Source organism: Sciurus vulgaris (assembly GCF_902686455.1).
Source record: "Sciurus vulgaris genome assembly, chromosome: 1".
In the NCBI taxonomy this organism is placed as follows: domain Eukaryota; kingdom Metazoa; phylum Chordata; class Mammalia; order Rodentia; family Sciuridae; genus Sciurus; species Sciurus vulgaris.
In genome coordinates, this window is record NC_136461.1 from 34,131,809 (window position 1) to 34,153,811 (window position 22,003).

Consider the following 22,003-nt stretch of genomic DNA (forward strand, 5'->3'; position numbering starts at 1 on the left):
AGAGGCCTGAAATAAGCCAAAGGGAGGCTGAGTGACTCTGGAGGAAAGGCGGGGTATAGAGATGGCAGTGCCCTCACCCCCACTTAAGCCTTATTTAAGGCCGGCCTCGGTGTTTGGTTGGGTAATGAACTAGATAAACAATTCCCCAAATAGATTAAAACGAAGTGTAACTTACAAAGGCGGCTGGTGATGATGGTTTATTCCCGGGCAGTGCACCATTTCTTTATTTCCAAGGATAATTCAGTGTAAATCACCTTAATTAAAAGTGTCAGCCCAGCCCATGAATATTGTACTTAGGAACGCGTTTCCTGGGTCCCAGTTATAATTTAAAACCCATGGATCACTAGGCAGCGAGTGACTGAGTAAGGGAGGAAATCGTTGAGGGCGGGCTGTGGAAACAGGGAGGGACAGAAGGCAGAGCTGATGGGCTGGGCGGGAGCTAGGCTGCCAACAGCTCCCAGAGCACAGACCTCTCCTTCCAAGGCAGATCCCTCACCAAGCTCCTCAGTCTCTGGGGGACCATGCAAACTTGGAGGCGATGGGGTTGATGGAGAGAAGGTAGGGAGGTGTCCTTGCTCAATGCAAGGGAAGGAATCTGAGCTGGTATCAGTTCTGTGCAAGGAAAGGAAAGAACATTGCTAGAAAAAGATCTAGAACATGAACTTGACCAAGTAAGAGACTAGACATCCTGACCCCGAATGTCTTCAATCAGCAGAGTAAAGTGAAACCCAGGGTCACCAAGGCCCTCCTCAAAGTAACACAGCAAGCAGAGAAGAAAAAACTCAGAATTCTGCTCATGAGCCTGAGCCCTGCATATCCTTAAGGAAGGTGGTGTGGACATTAAAATGAGCACTTTGTGTGAGCATGGAGCATGCCTGTAGTCATAGCTACTTGGGAGGCTGAGGCAGCAGGATCTCATGAGCCCAGGAACTCGAGGCCTCCCTAGGCAATGTAGCAAAACTCCTCCTCCCTATCTCAATAAATAAATAAAATAAAAACCAGCACTTCGGATTTGGTCAGATATAAACTCAAACCCCAAACCCTCCACAGGCTGTGATCACAAAGTTGTCACATAACTGTTAATCAACTTTGTAAAGTTTTTGTGAAGATTCAGTGAGATGAGGCATTCAAAGCCTGTGTCTGAGGCAGGCACAGTACTGCACATCTTTAATCCCAGCCACTCAGGAGACTGAAGGAGGAGGATCACAAGTTTGAGGCCAGCCTGGGTAACTTAGCCGGGCCCTGTCTCTAAAAAGGAGTGGGGGGTGTAGCTCAGGGGTAACTTACCCCTGAGTTCAATCCCCAATATCTACGGAGGTGGGGGGAAGCCTGTATGTATCACATACAGTGGGTGTATAGTGATTGTTCATTCCTTCCTTTTCTGTTCTTATTTGATCCAACTAGATACTACTCATATCCCAGTTGGGGATAGGGCCTGAAAAACAGTGTATACAGGAGATGCCTCATTTTGTAAGCAGAAAGGTGATATGAGTACTTGCTTATTGAGTGAATGGAGGAGTGAAGTAATGATAAAAGTCATGAACTCATCAACTAGATGTTCCTCAAGAACAGCTTAGTTTCCCCTCTCTATCCCCAATGCCTAGATCAAGGTCGGATGTGGACCATTTAAGAATGAAAGGTAATCAAATGGAAACCTTTCTGTCTGTCCTTCTTAGTTCCTATATGTGATAAGACTGGTAGCTCTTTCTTATACTCAGACCCTGGCTTCACCCTACTGCTGAGCCTAGGGCCTCTGCACTGTGGTGTATGGTGTGTTTGTGTGTGTGACCATATGTGTCTACCTCTGAGGGTGCCTGTGAATCTGGGTGTGTGTCTGTGCCTGTGGGTGTTTTTGTCTATGCATGTTTATGTGGACCAGTGTGCATGAGCAGTTTTTCCTCCTGTTGAATTTGTCTGGAATTATGACCCTGCAGCCCTGTGTTGCATGCAGGTCTCCAGGTGTGACTGTGTGTGTCTATGTGCCCATTGTCAGAATTATAGTCTGTGAATATGTGTGTCCCAACCTCAGCACTATTGATATTTCGGGTCAGATAATTCTGTATTATGAGAAGCTGTCCATGATACTGTAGGATGTTTAGCATCTTCTACCCACTAGATGCCAGTAGTAACCCCCCTCTCCCTGGCCAAGTTTCAACAATCAAAACTATCTCCAGGGACTGGGGATTTAATTCAATAGTAGAGCATTTGCCTAGCATGTGTAAGACCCTGGATTTTATCCCCAACACTGCAATACACACACACACAGTGTCAAATGCCCCCTGGACAGGAAAACATCTCCCCCTCATTGAGGGTCACTACTTTATCCAGATCTGCCTATGTTTTGCTTGTGCTTTGGGCGCGTCCACATCGGACTTTGGGGCTGCCTGAGCACATCTGTTGATGTTTCCTGTTTTTTGTTTTGTTTTTTTTGTTTTTTGAGTTCTTTTGGTGGTACTGAGGATTGAACCCAGGGCCTTGTGCATGCTAGGCAAGCACCTGTGGGTATTCCCTGGGTAATGGACTTGGTAAGTCCATATGTGCCGTCCGTATTCTGCATTGGATGTGTGCCTGTCTTTTGTGCCTTCTGGATGTTTCCATGGATGTGCTCCACATGTGTGTCTGTGTGCGGAACCTATGAAAATAGGCTGCATCTGCCTTCATACATGTATTGGCCAGCACTTCTGTGTGCATGTATTTGTGAGTGTGTGTGTGTGTGTACTCACGCAAATGTGTAAGCACAGATGTGGTGAGCATGGCAGGGCAGCAGGCAGGGAGGGACAGGAGCAGGGATATTAATGTTTCTGAAGTGGATCTGATTTGATACGTCTTGTTCCATTGTCAGCATCTGTTTAGCGGGGATTTGTAATACTTTGTGGCTCTGGATCACTCATGCTTAGCACAGGATGTGGCCTTGCATACCAATTTTGTTATTAAACACAGTCCTCGCCTCCCCCACAGCCCATCCATCACCTCCCACTCCGGCCCCCGCCTGCTCTGAGCTGCCCACCATATTTCAGGGCCCAGCTCCCGCCCGCCTGCCGTGCCCGATGCCGGAGGGCCTGGGGCTGACAAATTGAATCAGGGGGAGATCATTCCTGGCCTAACACAGTTTGCAGCGTGTTGGAGGGAGAATTGACAAGAGCCATGTCAGCTTCATCACCCCAATCCCATAGGAGCTAAGAGCAGGCTGGGGACAGGAGGTGGGGAGAAAAAGGAAGCCTCCTGGACAAGCAGAATCTTTAGGACTGATCTCAGGAGTCAGGTAAAGTTCCTTTCCCCAGATCCACTGAGGAATCTCCCGTGCCTGGTGTGTATATCCTCTGCCAGTCATCAGCATGGCCCTTGGCCCCTGATAAAGGCCAAGGTAGGCCAGGCCACTGTGTAGAATAGGCCAGGTAGAACTTGGCTAAGCTGGCTGGGCAAGGCTGGCTAGGCCATCTCTCTTAGGTTCTTCTTACTACTTTACCCTCACATACCCTGGGCAGCGGGTGGAATGATCACCCTGTTTTCTTCTTTCTTGGCAGCAAGAATTCCCTTCTGAAGGATGCCATGGCTCCAGGCACCCCCAAGGTATGTGGTCATTTATGTTTTTCCTCCTGTCCATCCGACCTAGATGTACCCAGATCTGGTTCCTCCTGAGAGAAAGGAGCTCCTCCTGGACACCCAATGTCTTTAGAGTTTGAACATCAGCCTGAGGCCTAGAGCTGCTGTGTTTGTGTTGTGGGGAGGTCTTTGTGTGAGTGAGGGTATGCTCATCTGACTTCCTCCTTTTCCAGCTAGGAGAGGGATCAGAGTCAAAAGTGGCCTGGGGATATGGGCAACCCAAACACTAAGGCTAGGAGACTCAAAGGAGGATGGTGAGCTGTAGCAAGTGAAGAAAAATATAGAATTTGAGTTCAAGACATTCCATAAACTTAGAAGTCAGACACATGCAAAAAAGGAACCAGAGAGGATGCTGGTCATCTAAGGAGACAATTTGCCCCTCTAAACAGACATTATGGGAGAGAACCTTGAAAGGATCAGATGGAGAAAGGAAACATGAAGGGCAAGTACCTGTCTCAAAGGAGGGGCCAGGAAGGCTTAGCACAGTAACATAATTTATACCGAGAACTCGCCACAGAGGGAGATGGTACTTCTTCCCCAAAGGTGATGATTTGGAGGGGTTGAAGACCTGGAGAGAAAGACTAAGCCCTCACCTACAAAGTATCCCCTATCCCCCCACACCCCAGCATAAGGTTTCCCACTTCTTACAAGTTTTCACAATAACCCTCTCTAGTGCACATTATAGGGAATAAGGAGTGAATGTTGAAGCTTGGGGAGTCTCAGGAATCTTGCACTTCCTGTCAAGGTGAGGTTCAGAAGTCTGGGACAGAGACAGAGGAGGGACAGTTAGTATGTTAGGAGGGATACAGGAGAACATGGTATCCCAGGATCTTAAGGAAAAAAAACTTTTGGAATGTTTGGGTGGTTAGCAATGCAAAAGGGAAAGGCTAGTGAAGAGACCCACTGTATTTGGAAGGCTTAAAGTCACTGGTGACCTCTGAGAAGGCAGTTTTGGGAAAAGGAGCCAGAGTGACAGGTATCACCTCTGTAGGGCTGGCCTCACTATTCTGCAGGCCTTTACAAAGGATAAAGTTGAACTTTGTATCTTCATTTAAGAAGTCTCTCAGCTGTATTCAGTTGGAAGAGGAAGAGCAGAGCACCTAGCCCAGCCTTGGACTGGTGCAGGCCCTGGCCAAGGAGACAAAGGCCTGCCAGCCCCAAAGAGAAAGGTGGGAAAGTCAGGTAACTATGACTCGTAGAAGTAGGGAGCCACATTGGCCAAGCTCGGCCCAGCCTGCAGCATTTAATGGTGTGGTTAAGGAAGGTCATGGCAAAACTTCCAGGTTGGCCAATGCAACCAGTGACATCTGACATCTGAGCATGGCTGGCAGGTTTGGGAAGTTGGAACACCAGAAAGGCCTGTATTCTAAGGCCAAATCCTGACAACCTGCATCCATTCCTACCTCCCACATACGCAGACCCATACACACAGCCCAGAATACACACATAGGAAGTCTTAAACTTGGGCACATTCCCACAACCATAGACACAGGCAGAGTTATCACCAAATGAGACAAAAGACACTTGCTCACCCACTTCCAGATATACACTCATACCCAGAGAGCTGAACGGTTCCTGACCTATCCTTGGCCTTGACCTCGGCTTTAGGGAAGGAGGTCATGGGAGAAAGAGGTGGGAGGCAGAAGGTTGAAGCAAGAGACTGGGAAGATAGGGAAAAGGCGGGAGGGAGGAGGAGGAGAGGGCGAGGGGGCCTTAGACAAGATTGATGGCCTCGTTGCCATTAAGAAAAAAATTAGCCGGTGGCGGCTATCATATTAAAGGGTGAAGAAGCCGTGAATTATTTTCTTAAAGATCTTATCGCTTACAATGATAATTTTACCTTCCAAAAGGCCACTTTTAATGAGGCGAAGAGCCAGGCAAAAAGTCATGATTTAATGCCGAGATTTTTTTTTTCAAAACACATTTTACTGCTTTTTGGTCCATGTTTAAAAAGCACCAGTGACCTTTTTTTATTCTGCTTGCCCCAGGTGTAATGCTGAGGCCTCTCAGGGCTTCTAACCCAGAGAAAGAGAGAGGGAGGAAAGGTGGGAGAAAGTGCACACAAGCATGAGCTTTTCATGGCTGGGGGACCCACATTGTTCCCCCTTCTCAGCACTGGGACCAGAAAAGGAGGTCATTGTCTGACAGCACCTATTTTGGGGGCTGGGGCTGAGTCGCCCACCAGGCCTCTTGTTGGGCTTGGGTGGGTAAAGAAGGAGCTCCCAGTTGCAGGGAATCCCACTCCAGGCTCTCTGCAGCCTCCTCTCTGGGCCATGGGCAAGTCAGAGATCCCTGCCAGACCAACAGCTGCCCCTTCCTTTCCCAGGGTCCTTGCCTGAAGATGTTCAACATGGCCACCGAATGCGGGTCACATCCTAAGTCTCAGTCGGAGATGAAGGATAAATGGTTGCTCCATCTTTCCCAAATTGCTTTCTTTGGGCTGTCACTGGCGATTTGGCATGGCTTTCTAGGCTGGGGAGGACTCCTAGGGAATTGTGTGCTTCCTGCTCAGAGCTGTGCGGGCTGGAGAAGGTGGGGGGAGGAAGTATGGATTGCTTTCAAAGTCTCTGGGCCCCCAGTTTGCAGCTGAACAGGCCTTGGCAAGAGCTGGCTCTCAGGCTGAATGTGCCATGTGGTATTTAGAATTGTGGTGCTCGCAAACAATTTAAAGTAGACAGTTTATTAATCTAAACTGCAGGCGTATGTAGAAGAGGCTAGGCAGGATTGACATGGGGGGATTAGTTTTGCTGGGGTTTTTGCTGGGGTCATCACCACAGCACGGGGATAAATGGACCCAGCGTACATCCCTAGCTGCATGCAGGAAACTCATACATACTATTTAATTTACTGTCTCCATAGCGGGGCTGCCATCAGCCTGTATTAGGGGCAGGCAAGGTGCTGGATATGTGGCTTTACCCCCAACCCTTCATGGGGGTTCCACAGTGTCTGCTTTCTAAGGAAGAAAAAAGCAGGTTTTGCCATACTGCTCAGCCCACAGCAAGTGGACTGACAGTGTCAACTCCCTGGGGCAGGGATTAACTGCAGCAGGGGTGTAGGTTTGGACCCTGGGGGAGGGGTCTATACCTAGTCCTAAAATCAACCATTCTCTCCCATAACCATACTCCAGTGCCTGACAATATATCTTCGGAATCTCAAAAGTGGCCTTCTGACCCTCTGCCCTACTTCTTTCTGTCTCACTCCCTAAAGCTCCACAGGACTAGGAACTCCAGGGGACTGACTATAGGTCTCCTTTGGTCTAAGGCCATGTGTCCTTTTTCTTCTTCCAGTCCCTCCTGTTGTCTGCTTCCATCAAGAGGGAAGGAGAATCTCCAACAGCATCACCACATTCATCTGCCACTGATGATCTGCACCACTCAGACAGATACCAGGTGAGGAGCGTGTGGCAGGTGGCCATGAGAGATAAGCTCATCTAGGTGAGAGCTTCAAGGCCAAGCTTGGTGCTAGCTACTCCCCTCATAGGGAGGCCAGGGAAGTGGACTGAATTGTTTGGTTCCCTCTTGTGTCTAGTGCCCTAAGTAAACTCAGAAGGCCCAGGTGTCACTGATGGATGGGTCTTAAAGATGGATGGATCTTAAGGAAAGATGCCAAGGTCCTCTGGGATCCACGGGGCTCAGAGTACCTCTCAAGTATCCTATCCATCAGGAAGCATCCTAGGGAGTTTTGTTTTATAAGAAAGCCAGAGACATAGGCTCAATCACTGAAGATTTCAGACTTCAATAGCAGGATCCCTAGCCAGACACAGTGGTGCACACCTATAACCCCAACAACTCCAGAGGCTGAGACAGGAGGATCACGAATTCAAGACCAGCCTCAGCAACTTAGCAAGGCCCTAAGTAAGACAGCAAGATGTTGTTTCACAATAAAAAGTAATAAAAATTAAAAGGGCTGGGGATTTGGCTCAGTGATTCAATCCCCGCTATGGGGGCAGGGTTGGAGGTGGGGAGAACACAAGCAGGATCTCCTCAGCCAACAACCATTTAATCCTGCCAAAACTTGGTATTGGGCCCAGATAGAGAAAAAGGTAGACATTGCCTATGGGCAAACAGAAAGGGAGTGATCACACAATCCTAAAAGATCAGAGCAAAGGGAGCCTAAGGATAACAGTTTAGCAATAGATGGTGCTTCCTTGTGATAGGAAGGAGAAAGAACTTCCCTCAGAAGCTTTTACCTAAGAAGTGGAGCCCTCCCTTTGGGCACCCCGTATCAGAAGAAAGAAAACAAGGCCCTGCTCCAAGGAAATTTATCTAAATGGCAGGAGGGCTTCCAAGGGATCCTCAATATGAACAGGAAGAAACATCCCTAATCTGATGGAGAGGCAAAACAGTAAAGAATGATAAGCTGGGGTGGAGAGCCAGGGTCCCTGCTGGCACATACCAGGCCTTGGTGAGAACCAGAGAAATGTGTCCTCTCAGGTACCCTGTCCTCCCAGCTGACACAGCCTGGAGAGGTGCAGAGCTTGGAGAATACAGTGCCAAGTGTGGGCTTGACACCAGCCTCCACTGACACCTCCTCCAATAAATGCCTTTGTATGGAGCTTGAACTGAATAGCCCCAAGTGTCAGTGCTGGAGAAAAATCCCTGCCCTCATGAATCCTGGTTTGAGAGCAGCAGCCCAGTGAGCCCCCCAGGAGACATTGCCCTGATCCAGAAAACCCTGATTTGAGGTAGAGAAATGACCTCTTGGTAATCCTGGTCTGAGAGGGAGACAAGGCACTGTCCTGGAGAGTTTCACTGCAAAGGCTAAGCAGAGCCCTGCCTCAGAGGCCCTAATTCCCTCACAACATCAGTCTCACCATCTGCTGAACTAGGAAAAGAATAGACATCAGGCAAAAATCGCCTCAATTCCTTGACACACGCACCCCATTCCTACCCCAAAAATATTGATGTTTCTTTTACTCTCTCCAGAATATGAGGGAAGTTTCTTGCCTGAAAAAATACATATATTGAGCTCAGCAGTGGAGTGCTTGCTTTGCTTGTATGAGGCACTGGATTTGATCCTCAGCGCCACATAAAAATAAGTAAAATAAAGGTATTGTGTCCATCTAAAACCAAAAAATATTTTTAAAAAATACACATATGACCACATACACACCCTACATGCACACACACATTCATATACAGCACCATATGTGCAACTAACTTCAGGAGGTGAGGAAACCTCTAGAGCCCATCCAGATGCCTCTCAGGTTGAAACCCAAGACCCTGTTTACCTCTCAGACAAATAAGATTAGGTGACTTCCTATAAGATAAAGTTCAAGGTCTTCTGCATAACAAGATACCCTGTAATTTAAATTTAACCTGTATTTCCAGCTTCCATTCTTGCTTCTCCCCTACATGAGTCACATGGCCTATGTTCATTGAATCAATGCCACCCACCCCCTCCTTGCCTTTCCTTTCTTGCCTCCTTATCTTTACATAAGCTGCTGCTTCTAACAGTGCTATTTTATATCACCATATCAGATTTCTATTTATCCTTCAACATTCTACCCAAATACCATCTCCTCCAAGATGCCTTTCTAGATTAGTGGTCTCTTCTCATGGACTCTTGTATCTTTGTTATAACCCCGTTACCCTATATTGTGATCAACTGTTTAGTATGTTTCAGTTACCTATTAATGTATAACAAACTATCCCCAAACCGGTTGGCTTAACACCAGTTATTATTTCTTATTTTCTGTGGGTTGACTGGGTATTTCCTCACTTATACAGCTCATTCAGCTAAGGATTATCTAGGATAGAAAGTCCAAAATGGCCTCATGATGTCTGGGAAGTTGTCCTGATCCTCTTCCACATGGCCTCTCAGCTTTTTACTTAGCAGCTTCCTGGAAATGTCTCACCAAGAGAGTGAAGGCAAAAACTACAAGGCTTCTTGAAGCTAAATCTTAACTCATACAACATGACTTCCACCACTTTCTATTAGGCAAGTCACACAGCTAGCCCTTAATCAAGGGATGAGGAAATCCAGCTCTCAAGAGGAGAAGCTGCAAAGAATTGTGGCCACTTTTAATATATCACAATGAATCTGACTTTTCACTCCACTTGGAGTTCCTCCAAGGCAAAGACCTTGTCTTATCCTTCCTTTACTCAAAGGTTTATCTAGTACTGCTCATATTCGGCCCAGTGTCCTTGCCTTCAAAGGGTTAGATTTGCAAATTGATAATTATGACCCAGTGTTTTAAGAGCTATGACATGGGTATAAATAAGTTTTTTTTTTTTAATGGCACTGTGAAAGGAAGGAAAACCAGCAAGTTTCACTTGATGTACAAGGAAGAAAGGGTATTCAGATAAAGGTAATACCATGTAGGAAAAACAAAGTAATATAACATGGAATGATCTATCTGAGGACCTGCAAGCAGTTCCCCTTTTTTTGGAAAGTACACTGCTCACTGTTGGAAAGGGGAACTGGTAGGAGATGAAGCCAAAAGTAACCCAGGAACTAGTTAGGTATCCCCTGCTCTTTACACAATGCCTGGCAAGTAGTAGTTAGAGTTATGCTGGATTTTTAAAATTGTTAAAGTAAGCTAGGCATGGTGGTGCATGCCTGTAATGCCAGTGACTCTAGAAGCTGAGGCAAGAGGGGTACAGGTTCAAGGCAAGCCTCAGCAATTTATCGAGACCCCCATCTCAAAATGAAGAATAAAAAAGGATTGAGGATGTAGCTCAGCATCCGTAGGTTCAATCTCCAAAACCAAAACTAAAAAGAAATTTTTAAAAAATTATTAAGCTAGTCCTTAAAAGTAGCGGGTATTGGTTTCCAGTTTGGATTCCCATTTACTTAACGCCTGCTGAGTACCTAACCCTCTTAACCATTACCTCACTTAGCCTTCCTGGCAACTACATAAATTAGGATTCATTGCCCCCAACTTATTATTAAGGAATCAGGTACAGAGGAGGGAAGGGACTTTTCTGAGAACATACAAATTATGACAAACATCTGGGTATGATAGTGTATGCCTGAAATCCCAGCTTCGTGGGAGGCTGAGGCAAGAGGGTTTTAAATTCAAGGCCATACTCAGCAATGTAGAAAGACCCTGTCTCAAAATAAAAAATAATAACAAAAACAATAAGAACTGGGGATATAGCCAAACTATAGAAGTTTCCCAACCCTGCACTGGGCTCAAGGCTTCCTTCATAACATCCTTCTCCTTTTCTAATGCCTCCTTCGTGCTAGACTTCACATGGGATGACTAGGTAGAGATGACTTTTCAAACAGTGAGAATACATGTGACCAGAGGGAAGCCAGGGAACTACTGAAAACTCGAAGGAGGCACCAAACTCAGACTCCATGGGGGATGGGGAGGAAGAATGACTTGGAAGGAAAAATCAAGCCTTGCCAGTCCTGAAGGATGAACAGTTAACTAAGAAGGGAATACTTGGGGGGCGCAGAGCATGGAGGTATCTACCCCAGAGTGCAGAGCATGGAGTGCTTAAAGAGCTATAGTGTCAGAAAGACAAAAGAAAGGAGTAGGTATGGAAGAAGTGTCTGGAGAAATAGGATAGGGCAGGGCAGACCCATGTTACCTTGTAGATCCTCTAGATGGAAAACTACTGAAGGATTTAAAGAAGGGGAAACAGGGTTGAGTTTGTACAAAAAAGAGACTGGAGACCAAAAGATAAGGTGAAAGGTGCAAATTGAGAAAACTAATAAGATTATAAACTAGAGCAGTGACAACCAAAGTAGGTAGCGCCATTAAAGAAACTCTCAGGGATGTCTTGCCTATGCCAAGCACCATACTGGGCCAGGCTCTGGGTTCACCCACATGACTCATACATGACCTCAACCTGGAGTCGTCAGCTCACTGATAAAAATTTGTACTAGCTATAATGAGGGTACAGAGATGGAAGGGAGGGAGGGAAAGCTTTTTCGATTAGGCCTAGAAGGATGAGTAGGAGATAACACAGGAGGTGGAGATGAGAAAATTCAAGAAATCTTTAAAGGGAGATTCCCGGGATGGGATCTAGAGGAATGATTGAAGGATGGAGAAGGTGGGGGCAAGAGCGATTCTCAAGTTCACTGTGGGCACACCTGAGTAGACTGTGGCATTCCCTTATGAACTGAGAATCTAGGAAGCAAGTGCCTGTTTGGAGAATGCTGAGCTTAGTGTTGGCCATAAGGGCCTCTTGGGGAGCTACAGGGGATGTCCAGCAACAGTGAAATGCTGGGAATCCTCTATCAACAGAACTGGGATGCACTGGGTCTAAGTGGGATAATGTTGGGAGCTTGCGGTGGGATGGCGCGCGGACGATTTCTCCGTAGCAACGCACCTCTTTGGAGCGTATGCCCTAGGGAAGCCGCGCGGAAGGAGGGAGTCTGGGCCGGGCTCTGGGGAGGAAGGAACCCTCGCACGGGGAGGTGCCGTGGGGCGGGGGCAAGGACCTTGCAGCCACTAAAGCTGGGGCCTGCCGGTTCTAGGGGTAGTGGGAGGGACCCGAAAGCAACCCCAGTTGGTGGCTACCAGAGTGCCGAGCGGCTATTTCCTGGTCCCAGTCTGGCCGCCCCCCACCGTGAACTTTCACCCCCAGCGCGCGACGGCGGAGGGTCACGTGATCATGGCCAACATGGCCGCCGCCGCTGCTGGGAGCTGAGGTGCCGCCGCCGCCGGGCAGCCGGGGGGAATCCGCCCGCATCGCCGCCCTCGCCAGCCGGGCGGCAGCGGGGCCCGGAGCACCGGAGGCCGAGGCTGGGGCGGCACCGCGTGGCGGCCACGGGGTCCCGTTAGAGCAGCCCCGGCGGCTATGCCGAGGGCCCGGAGCGGCCGGCGGAGCAGGGGGGCCGGCGGGAGGGAGGAAGTAGGTTTGTTTACGGGCTGTTTGGGGCGGGGCAGGCCTGGACTGGGGTCGTCTGCTGGGGCCGGGGCCAGGCTGCGTCTGACGCTCTGTTTTCTTTTTTTGCATCTGTCCGGGATCTTCTCCCAGACCTTCCTGCGAGTGCGAGCCAACCGGCAGACCCGACTGAATGGTGAGTCCTGCCCGGCCCCTCCCTCCGCCCCACCCCCGGCCTCCTCCTCCACTGCCCGCTGCTCCTGGCTTGCTTGGGTCTCTTCCACTTTGGGGCCCACTCACTTTACAGTCACAGTGCATGGGTATGTCCAAACCAAGGCTGCCGCCCTCGGTTTCCCCGTCCGTCTAATGGAGGTTATGGTTCCCAGCTCTTGCCCATTTCTCTCTAAAGGCCCTGAAGAACCCTGGGGGGCAATAAGTGCCAGAGAATGAGGAACAAACTACATAATTCCACTCCGGAGCTCAGCTTTGAATTTGCAAACTGCTGGGACCTCACTATACAAGCCGGCAGGGCGCTGAGGATGTTTTTCTTCCAGTTTTTAATCAGTGCCCAGTAGTGTGAATACAGCCTCTCTGCTGAGACTTGACAATGCATTGAGATCTGGAGTTCCCACGGCAACAGGAACTAACTCATCCCAGGGCTCTTTGAGTTATCAGTCGGCCCACATTTCACAAAAGTGATCAGCGTGGGCTCGACAGCTCTTAGAGGCCTTCTCTGAAAGCAGGCCATGTATGCACTACCTGGCGGCCCCCCTTTTGGATTCAAACCTCTGGAGCATTCTTGTTTGCTGAACACAATTGAACGATCCTCGCTTTTTGTGCTTACTGGGGTGTGGTTTATGCGTGGGTTGGCTATAAGCTGCTTAGGGTCTCTGGAGTAAGTGAGTGAGGCCATGGACGTTCAAGATCCCCAGCTCTTACCACTTGGTTGCTGTTGCCAGGCTCAGCTTGTCTGAAAAAGGAGAGCATTCATGATGGGCTAGCACCATGTTAAGCACCATCCTTAAATACCTCTGAGATGAAACTGTTACACACATTTTATAAATAAGGAAACTGAGGCTCTCAGATGTGAAAGTGATTTTTTTAAAATCACACAGGCTGGGATGTAATTGAGCCACTATGGAACTGAAATTTGTTTATTTGCAAAGTCTAAGTTTCTATCATACCATACTACTACCTCCTTGGCAAATGCTTTGGCTCTTCCAACTCAGAGGTAGCCTCATGTAAAGAAGACGACTTTGGACAACACTGTAGTAAGGTTAGTTCAGGACTTAGAAGATGGATAGCAAGGGAAAACCCAAATCTGCCTTGCTTACCTGAGACTTTTGAAAAGAAGCCCAGTCCATCATCATAGCTTTCTGAGATTGTAAGGGATCATCTGCTCTCCTAGGGTGTCCTGAGCAAGAAGAGCATCATGCTCTCTATGGTGGTTCATTTCTTTATTCAGTCTTTGGACAGTGTCTGTCATCAGCCCCTTCTTACCCAAAGAGGCATTCCATCAGACTTTTGGCAGGGTAGGTGAGGACCTTTTCTTATTACACTACTACATGCTAGAATTCTTAGGGGCCTTTGCTCAATGCCTTTCTGATGTATTGCATTCATTCTCCATCCCATCCCTGGCTTTAGAGTGTCAAGGTTGCCCGAACTTGAAATTCCAGTTAAGTAGACCAAAACAAAGTGATCCAGATCTTTGTTCACAAAGTCAAAGGGATCCTAGAACATAGTCACATATCTGTAGTGGAAACACAGGTAATTGAGATTGCCTGGACTACAGACCAAGGTTTCTCAAATCCATGCTCAGTTCTGGTGGGCCAGTGGTTTTCCCTTTGGTTTGCGTTTTTATCTAGGGTCATGTTCTGCAATTGAAGAAACTCTTTCCTTGGACCTTCAACAGGCAGGAGTTGCAGCCTAGCACACTCACTGTGATCAGTTTTGTTGCTGCTGCTCAGTATGGAGGACCACTGGGGTAGGACAGCATTCTAAGCAGTGGAGTCAGACCTGGTTTTTTTCTTGCCTTTGCCACTCGTCAGCCACTTTGGCAAGTGCATTGATCATTAAGCTTTGGGTTTCATCTGTTAAAATGGGGGAATACAACCTTAGCTTCAGTATATAAATGTTAAGGAGTCTTATTGTGTAGGGTGCCTGACTTTGAGCCTGACTTGCAGTAGAAGTTCTGAATTATAACTATCATCTGTGTGTTCCCTCCCCTGTTGCATTCACAAGCTTCCCATCAGCACCACCATCCAGGAATAAGAGAGTTCTTCCTGGCCTGGTATGGTGGTACATGCCCTCAATCCAAGCAGCTCGGGAGACTGAGGCAGGAGGATCACAAGTTTGAGACCAGTCCTAGCAACTTAATGAGACCCTGTCTCAAAATAATAAAAAGGGCTGGGGATGTAGCTCAATGGTAAGAGTACCCTGAATTTAATACCTTGTACTACATAACACACAGAAAAAAAAAAAAAAGAAAGAAAAATAGTACATAAATAAGTAAGTTCTTCCTGGCTCTGCAGTGGAGAATCTTTCCCTCGTTGGCAGACACCTCTCCTCTCCCCTCAGTGTCTGGTATTGGAGTGGCCATCTGATCCTTCTGTTGCATCATGGGAGGGGCTAGAGAGAACAGAGTCTCTTGTTTTGACCCCTTCCTGCTTCAGTGACAGGAGAACTGCAGAGAGGGATTAGTGAGCTAATTAGAAATGATTGCATCTCTCAGCATTAATTAGTAGTGCTGTGGGCTTACAGTGTGCACTTTGGAACTGAGCCCCCTACGGGACAGCATGGCAGGCGGTCCTCTGCCTCTGGGGCCTGCCATCCCCTCTGTACTGATTAGAAATGATGGAACAGGTTTGAGATAGGTACATCAAGGGCTGCCATTTCATGGTATCCTGGGCACTTTGACCTGGCCACCCAAGGTCTGACTCTGATACTCTCTCTTTATGATTGGGTCTCAGTCTCCTTTCCTGTAAAATGGAACCAGTGGACATCAGAGAAATTCCTCTTAGAATGATTCTAGTTAGGACTCCAGGGGTTGCACTTCAGGGCTCTTAGCTCCAGAAAGGGTAATTTAATTGATGAGTATACAGTAGGCCAAATCAGGCCCCCGGGTGACCTTGGGTTCTAATCAAGAAATGTTCTCTAAAGTTGTATTTCCTGACACCAAAGAGCCTGTGGTCTTGGCCTTCTGAGGAGAAACCTAACAACATGGAGTGTCTTTACCCATTGGACTCAATGAAAACAGCATATAGGAAGGTATACGTTGAACTTAAGCCACCTGTAGCCAAAGAGTGGACACTTCCTGGCCCAGCACCCATCTGCTCCTTGGTGCTCTTGGCAAATTCTAATCCCCAAAGGAGCAGGAGGCATTGCAAAATGAGGGCCAGATAGGCACTGAACAAAAGGGCTAATGGCTGACAGCAGGTCAGGATGTGTTAGCTCCACTGGGACTCTGTGTTACAGTGATTACTTATTCTGTGCCTTGTTTCCGGTTTCTCCATGCAGCTCGGATTGGGAAAATGAAACGGAGGAAGCAAGATGAAGGGCAGGTATGTCCCCTGTGCAACCGCCCCCTGGCAGGATCGGAACAGGAGATGAGTAGGCATGTGGAGCATTGCCTTTCTAAGGTAGAGGGACCGTCACCACCCTTCTTCGTTCTCCCCTCCCTTTCCTTGACACTAGCTGCTGACTGCCTCCAAATCTGGGCTCTTTGGGTCTTCATGTGATCTCAGCAGCTTTTCCTTTTTGTTCTTTGCTCTTTCTCTTTGCTTTCACTCTTTCTCACTCCCTACTGGGGTTCCCATGGAAAGTTACTGGGAAGAGGCCCCAGTCTTTGACCTCTAGATTGGTTTTATTTCAGAGGAACCCTAGAACTGGGGGCCCATACGGTATACAGGCAGGGGCTAGGGCTGGGCCTTTCTTGCAGGCTCTGGGGAGGAGGTGAGGATGGCTTGGACCCTGCATGATCCTGCTCTGCTTTTCACAGAGGGAAGGCTCCTGCATGGCTGAGGATGATGCCGTGGACATCGAGCATGAAAACAGCAACCGCTTTGAGGAGTATGAGTGGTGTGGGCAGAAGAGGATACGGGCTACCACTCTCCTGGAAGGTGGCTTCCGAGGTACAATCAGCTGACACATAGGCAGTGACACTGGTGGAAAGGCCTCTGCTAGGTATCCAACTGTTAGGAACCACAAGGCCAGGGCTGGTGGCTGGTCATCCATTCCACCACGTGTGAACTGCTGCTGGCGGGGCTCCTTTGTGACCGTGCTGCCTGCCTGTGATGTGCATATTAAAATGGATGTATTTGGGTGGGGAAATGGAATTGTGAGACTACAAGCTAGGAGTGACGAGGGGGGCTCTCAGCCTCGGGTGATGCATTGAAGGTGACAGCCAAGCCGCGTTAGCACCTGCATAAAATATTAAAGGGACGGTTATGCATTTATCACTCCATCCCTCTTAAGGCTGATAAATGAGAATCCAGCAACCTGCTGTACACCTCCAGCACTGGGGGCCCTCAGGGCTTCCAGGCAAACACATTGGATTTTCCTCCTCCTCCTCAGCACTATGTCAGGGAAATCAGTTACAGAGGAGAGAGTGAGTTATGGCAAAATTTGACCTCCCATGAGCTTCATTGGTGAATCTAATTTTAACTCTGATCCTATCCCTTCTCCCTGGGCGCCCTCTGCCCTGAAGCAAAAGGGGCCTGGGCCCAGCTGCTCCCTCTTTCCCTTGGGCTCTCCTCAGTTGCTGCAGAGGAGTCTGCAGGGCTTTCCCCATCTCCATGTCCTCCCATCTCCTTGGAGGGACGTGACTTGCAGGACCCCTCCAATATCAGTTCAGACAGCAGAATTAGTTGGGTGTCCAGGGTCAGTGTCCTCTTGTCAAACTCCCATCTTGGACAGGGGAAAGAAGGAGCTGCCTGCCTCTTGGCCTCCAGCTTTTCTCTCTTTCTGTGCACAAGTACAGCTGGCATTGCAGCTTGTGATCATTAAGGAAGCCAGTCTGCTTCCCGTCTGCTTCCCATTCTCTGGAAACGTCCTTGGGAGTCCCACTGCATATGATCCTTGGGGAATCTCACAGCATCTGGGAAGAGGGTTTTGCCTCCATGGGGCTGTGCTACCTGGGCTCATGTTGAGGATTGGTTTTCCAGTGCCATGCATCATAGACTGGTTGTGTGAAGAGGCTGAGAGCCCAGATGGGACATTATGCCTGTGGGCTTCTCTCATTACCCACGTGTCTGAAGACCAGCCAAAACATAAATCAGGAGGGTTAGACTAAACCATTGCTCTAAGCCTGAGCTGGTCAGCTTTAGTTGCCATTGCACTCTGGTCTTATGCTGGATCTCTGGTGTGTCTGAAGCCCTGGATAAATGAACAGCAGAACCCATGAGCCCAGAAATTGTGCTTGCAGGTGTGTGATGGCAGTGTGTACAGTCATTTCCAGAATGCTTCTCTGGGTTAGCTCTGTTGGCAGCTATAACTATTCATATCTTGTATTGCTGTGGCAGCTTCTTAGGTTTCTTGGCACAGAACTGGACCCAATAGTGTCTGGGCACCAATCGGGGTTTGTGGGAGGTAAAGCTGCACAGGGTTTGCTGTTTCTGTCGAGTCTTTCCCCTGTGCTGGGACGAACTTACAGAGCAGTGTGAGGGGCTTTCAGGCCCTGGGCGGGTATCAGTTTTCCTTAAGTGTTTACACTGCGAGGTTGTTTCTTTCAAGAATTCCTGAGGAGAGTTCAAAGGGGGCTTTTCTTTGAGCGATTTGGAGAGCGAGAATGAGAGTGAGACTTGAAGAGGGAACGGGCCGGAGGTGCCTTTATCTGCAGAGAATTGCTCCAGCTTTCCTGATAGAAGCTGCTGCTGCCTCTTAAACAGCTTAGTGCAGTCAAAAGACAGGCCGACTTGAAAGGCTGTTTTACAGCAAGATCAGCGGGGGCCACGAGGCAGAGAGCGGGGCGCAGTGGAGCGGAGGAGGCTGGGCCTCCTCAGTGGGGGAAGCTATCAAAGGGAGGCCCTGGCTGATCTGACTGCCTCTGCCCCTGAACCCTGTCTGCAAAAGCTGGCCATCTGTCAGCCTACCCTCCCTGGTCGGGACCAATAGGCCCAATTCTTGGGGGGTTGGGTGTGGCCCCGCCAGGCGGGCTGGTGTCAGTGCAGCGCATTGATCGCCCGCCGGGCGGGCCAGGCCGCAAGCCGGGCAGCGCGTGCTTAATGTGATTGAAAGGCAGTTAAAATGGCGGTGACCTTTTCAGGAGGAATTAGATTGCCTGCCAAGACCGGTTAGAGGGAGTGATAACGCCAGCTGAAGAAGCTGCCCAGCCGACTTCAGAGAGAGGGAGGCAGAGGCAGGATGAGCAGGCGAGCAGCGAGGCCCATTTAAGCTGTGCTGTGCGTGCTGACAGAACAGAGATTGCTGTCCTTGTTAGATATGAAAGAATTGAAGAATTGCAGATAAGTTACTGTATCCGATCATCCCCTGTTCCTCCTCCCAGACTAGGGCTTCTTCGTCATTCTAAGCAAAGCTTCCCACCAGGCCCACTGGTAATTGGGCTGATGGATCAGATCAGTTACCTTGAGTGAAATCTGTGGAAGGCAGGAGACAACTAGAGTTTTGGTGGAGACACTTGCTAGGGGGAATGGTCTTCAGGATGGGACTCTGGTTTCTAAGGGAAGGCCCAGATATTTCAGTCCTGGGAGTGCTTGAAATTGGTATTTTAGGACAGAATGAAGAACCAGACAGAATAGAAGAGCATCAAGATAGGCCCAGCTGGAAACAGATGTTTAAAAGACCCAAGAAAATAGGTAAAAACTTCGAGAGAGTAAGAAATTTTTGGTGTCTAGGAAATACTCTGACCTTTGCAGTTCTAGGGGAGGTTTCAGACTGCTCGGCTGCTGATTGCTGTCTTAGAGCTGAGGTTTTTTAACTTGCCAGTGCTGTTTTCATAGAGAGCAGCACACAAAGCCCAGTGCCTTACCTACAAGAGATCAGCAGTTTGGAGAAAAAAGATGCTTTTTCTGGGGTACCCTACAAAACCTGTGCAAAACAGGAGCCTTCTAAGCCAGAGAAGCAAGCCGTAGGAAAGAATCTAGTTATATGACCCTTCAGACAAACCTGCCCCTACCCATAAAAGGAGGTATGTGACAGATTAGTCATGGCACTTTTTCTGTCATTTCCAATTCCAACTACTCTTAGATCCTAGAGAAGAGCCGATGATGGTGAGCTGTGGGCCCTCCCTGATTGTCATTGAGTTCACCTGGCTGGATTAGGGGAACCTAGAACCCCTCACATCTGAAAGGAAGGAACAGGCAAGAGAAAGGACATGGGAATGATTGGTTTCAAATAAGATGGCAATGATGCGGGCACAAGAGTGTTGGGATGGAGGCATTTCCCAGGAGGCTACACAAGAAGTACGAGGTGTCTCCAGCTGTGTCATTGAGCCCTAGGTTCTAGCATTGCTGAAATCCACCAGGAAGCCCCTTTGGATCAAACAGGTGGGTAGGGAGAGGAAAATAAAACATTTGACTGTGCAAGGTTTTCTGCCCTGCCAGATTCTAAAGGAATCTGTAAGAGGCAGTACATTTGCGTTCTTGTCTTAGATTCAGACTGGTTCCAAGCAGCCTGGAATGAGAAATCACAGAGAACTATAAGCAGAGCAGCTTTAGCGCAGTTCTTTGGACCATTTGTTGATAAAACTTCAGCATCAGATTATGGGACAAAGGGCTGAGAGGTGTTGTGAATCCAAGGGCACAGGCACATGGGCCTTGCCCTGGCTGCTGCCTCCATTGGCACGTTACCTCTTAAAAGATGGGAGCCCTAAACACTAAAAATATGCCCAAGTGCAACTATGCTGTCTGCTCTTGTCACTGGCAGTTGTTGGAACAGCACACCCCTGGAAGCAGGCTGGAAATGCAGAGGGCCTCTGCCTTCTAACTCCCCACCACCTTTAGTTATGACTGTCGCCTGTTGGGAGGGGTGAGGAGAGGTGGCAAGGAGCAAGGCACCTTCTGTCCCCTGTGGCGACGGATGGAATTTAATCGCCATTTGGAACACAATTGTTAAGCTGGGACAGAGAGAATCCAGGCAGAAGGAGCAAGTATCAATGGTTTTAAACGGCGTCTGTCTCTGAGCGTCTCTCCTGACGTGAGGCAGTGAAACGCGTTATCGAGGAGGCCCGGAAAGTGGCTAAGTGCGTTTGACACACGCCAACTCCCTGCCTCCACACTGGATAATTGCATTGTCAACTGTTCAGCGAGGTGGCAGGTGACACTGCAGGCCGATTGATTGTCCCGCATCGCAGCTCCCCAGACTGTCAGCTCCCCAATCGATGGCGTTTACACAAGACACCGTAACTGCATCTGTAACTAATTCCAGTGTAAAACTCCCCGGAAGCTGCTGTCCCTGCCCTCCCCGCAGGTGAACATTAGGCTCTGGAGGACCCCCAGACTCCTTTCTCTCTGGGCTCTGGTTTGGTTGAGAGTAGCAGGTGAGGAAATCGATGGCCCCTTTTTTGTGGTTTCAGGTTTCAGGGCGTAACTACCCCCAGTAAACAGGCATCTCCAGTTTCTCAATCGATCATTTGATCAATTGATTAAATTAACACTGATTTTTTTTTTTTTTTCCTCCCTCCTCAATGACCCAGGAAGAAATGAGTTTATGGGAGAAGGGTTGTTTTTATAAAATATACAGTTAGATATCAGTTATGCACTTAACTCTCTCCCTCTGTATTGCTGAGTGTTCACTGGGAAAGAAGAGGGTTCTTTTGTTTTGTTTTGTTTTGTGTTGTGTTGTTTTGTTTTTGTATGCCCACCTGCCCAGGATTGGGCAAACCTGGCTCCCACTCTGCTGGGCATTGCTGACAATCAGACTTAGTTTGCCTGTGAGTGAGCCCTTTTTGCTGCTTTTAGGTGGGATAGAAACATAGCAAGGGCCCCCTCCTGATGACTGAGGTACACTCTGGGTCATCTTGGAAGTCCTAGGGACCAAGTTCCTTCCCTGGAAAGCAACAGCAGAAGTGGCAGCTTGTGCCAGTCACAGTGGCTCAGGAGACTGAAACAGAAAGATCACAAGTTCAAGGCCAGCCTCAGCAACTTAGTAAGGCCCTGAGCAACTTAGTGAGACCCTTTCTCAAAATAAAATACAAAAAGGACTAGGGATATGACTTAGTGGTTGAGTGCCCTTGGGTTCAATCCCTTGTACCAAAAAAAAAAAAGTGGCAGCTTGCCTATTATTCCCTGAGTTTCAGAGAAGAGGAGCCAGAGACTTGGAAAGGAGCTGTCTGTGCCATCTTGCCTCTGAGTACTGGCTTGGGATATTCCAGCAGCTGAGAACATAAAATGACTGTGGAGCCTTCCTCTCCAAGTGGGAGGGGGCAAACTGGCGGGTGTGCTATCTGCATAAAACGTCTTTATGGCCGTTTCTTTTTATTATGATTCTGCCAGAAGTCAGCAAGTGACATTTCATTAAGAAAATAAAGTTTAATGTGCTGGGAAGGAGGTTGGAGCAGGCTCGGGCAACACCAGAGTGAAATTGGCAATGGCAGCCTGTTCTAAACACCTGTGAGGGTAGGTTCCCAACATCTGTCTCAGCTGGGGCACAAGGTCAGGGTC

The 22,003-nt window shown here is 48.5% G+C and overlaps 1 protein-coding gene across 4 annotated transcripts in view; it reads left to right on the forward strand.

Annotated features, from left to right (window-relative positions):
- The window catches only part of RNF220 (ring finger protein 220), a 218,037-nt gene that overhangs the window by 186,470 nt on the left and 9,564 nt on the right, over nt 1-22,003 (forward strand). For 2 of the 4 annotated variants that reach the window (XM_079151818.1, XM_079151817.1), the window contains exons 4-8: nt 3,525-3,570; nt 6,891-6,992; nt 12,540-12,582; nt 15,903-16,024; nt 16,384-16,516. In XM_079151818.1, the coding sequence (XP_079007944.1) occupies nt 3,525-3,570; nt 6,891-6,992; nt 12,540-12,582; nt 15,903-16,024; nt 16,384-16,516 (446 nt within the window). Of the gene's footprint in view, nt 1-3,524; nt 3,571-6,890; nt 6,993-12,151; nt 12,414-12,539; nt 12,583-15,902; nt 16,025-16,383; nt 16,517-22,003 lie in introns of those variants that run through there. The other 2 variants (XM_079151819.1, XM_079151820.1) reach the window with 2 other exon arrangements.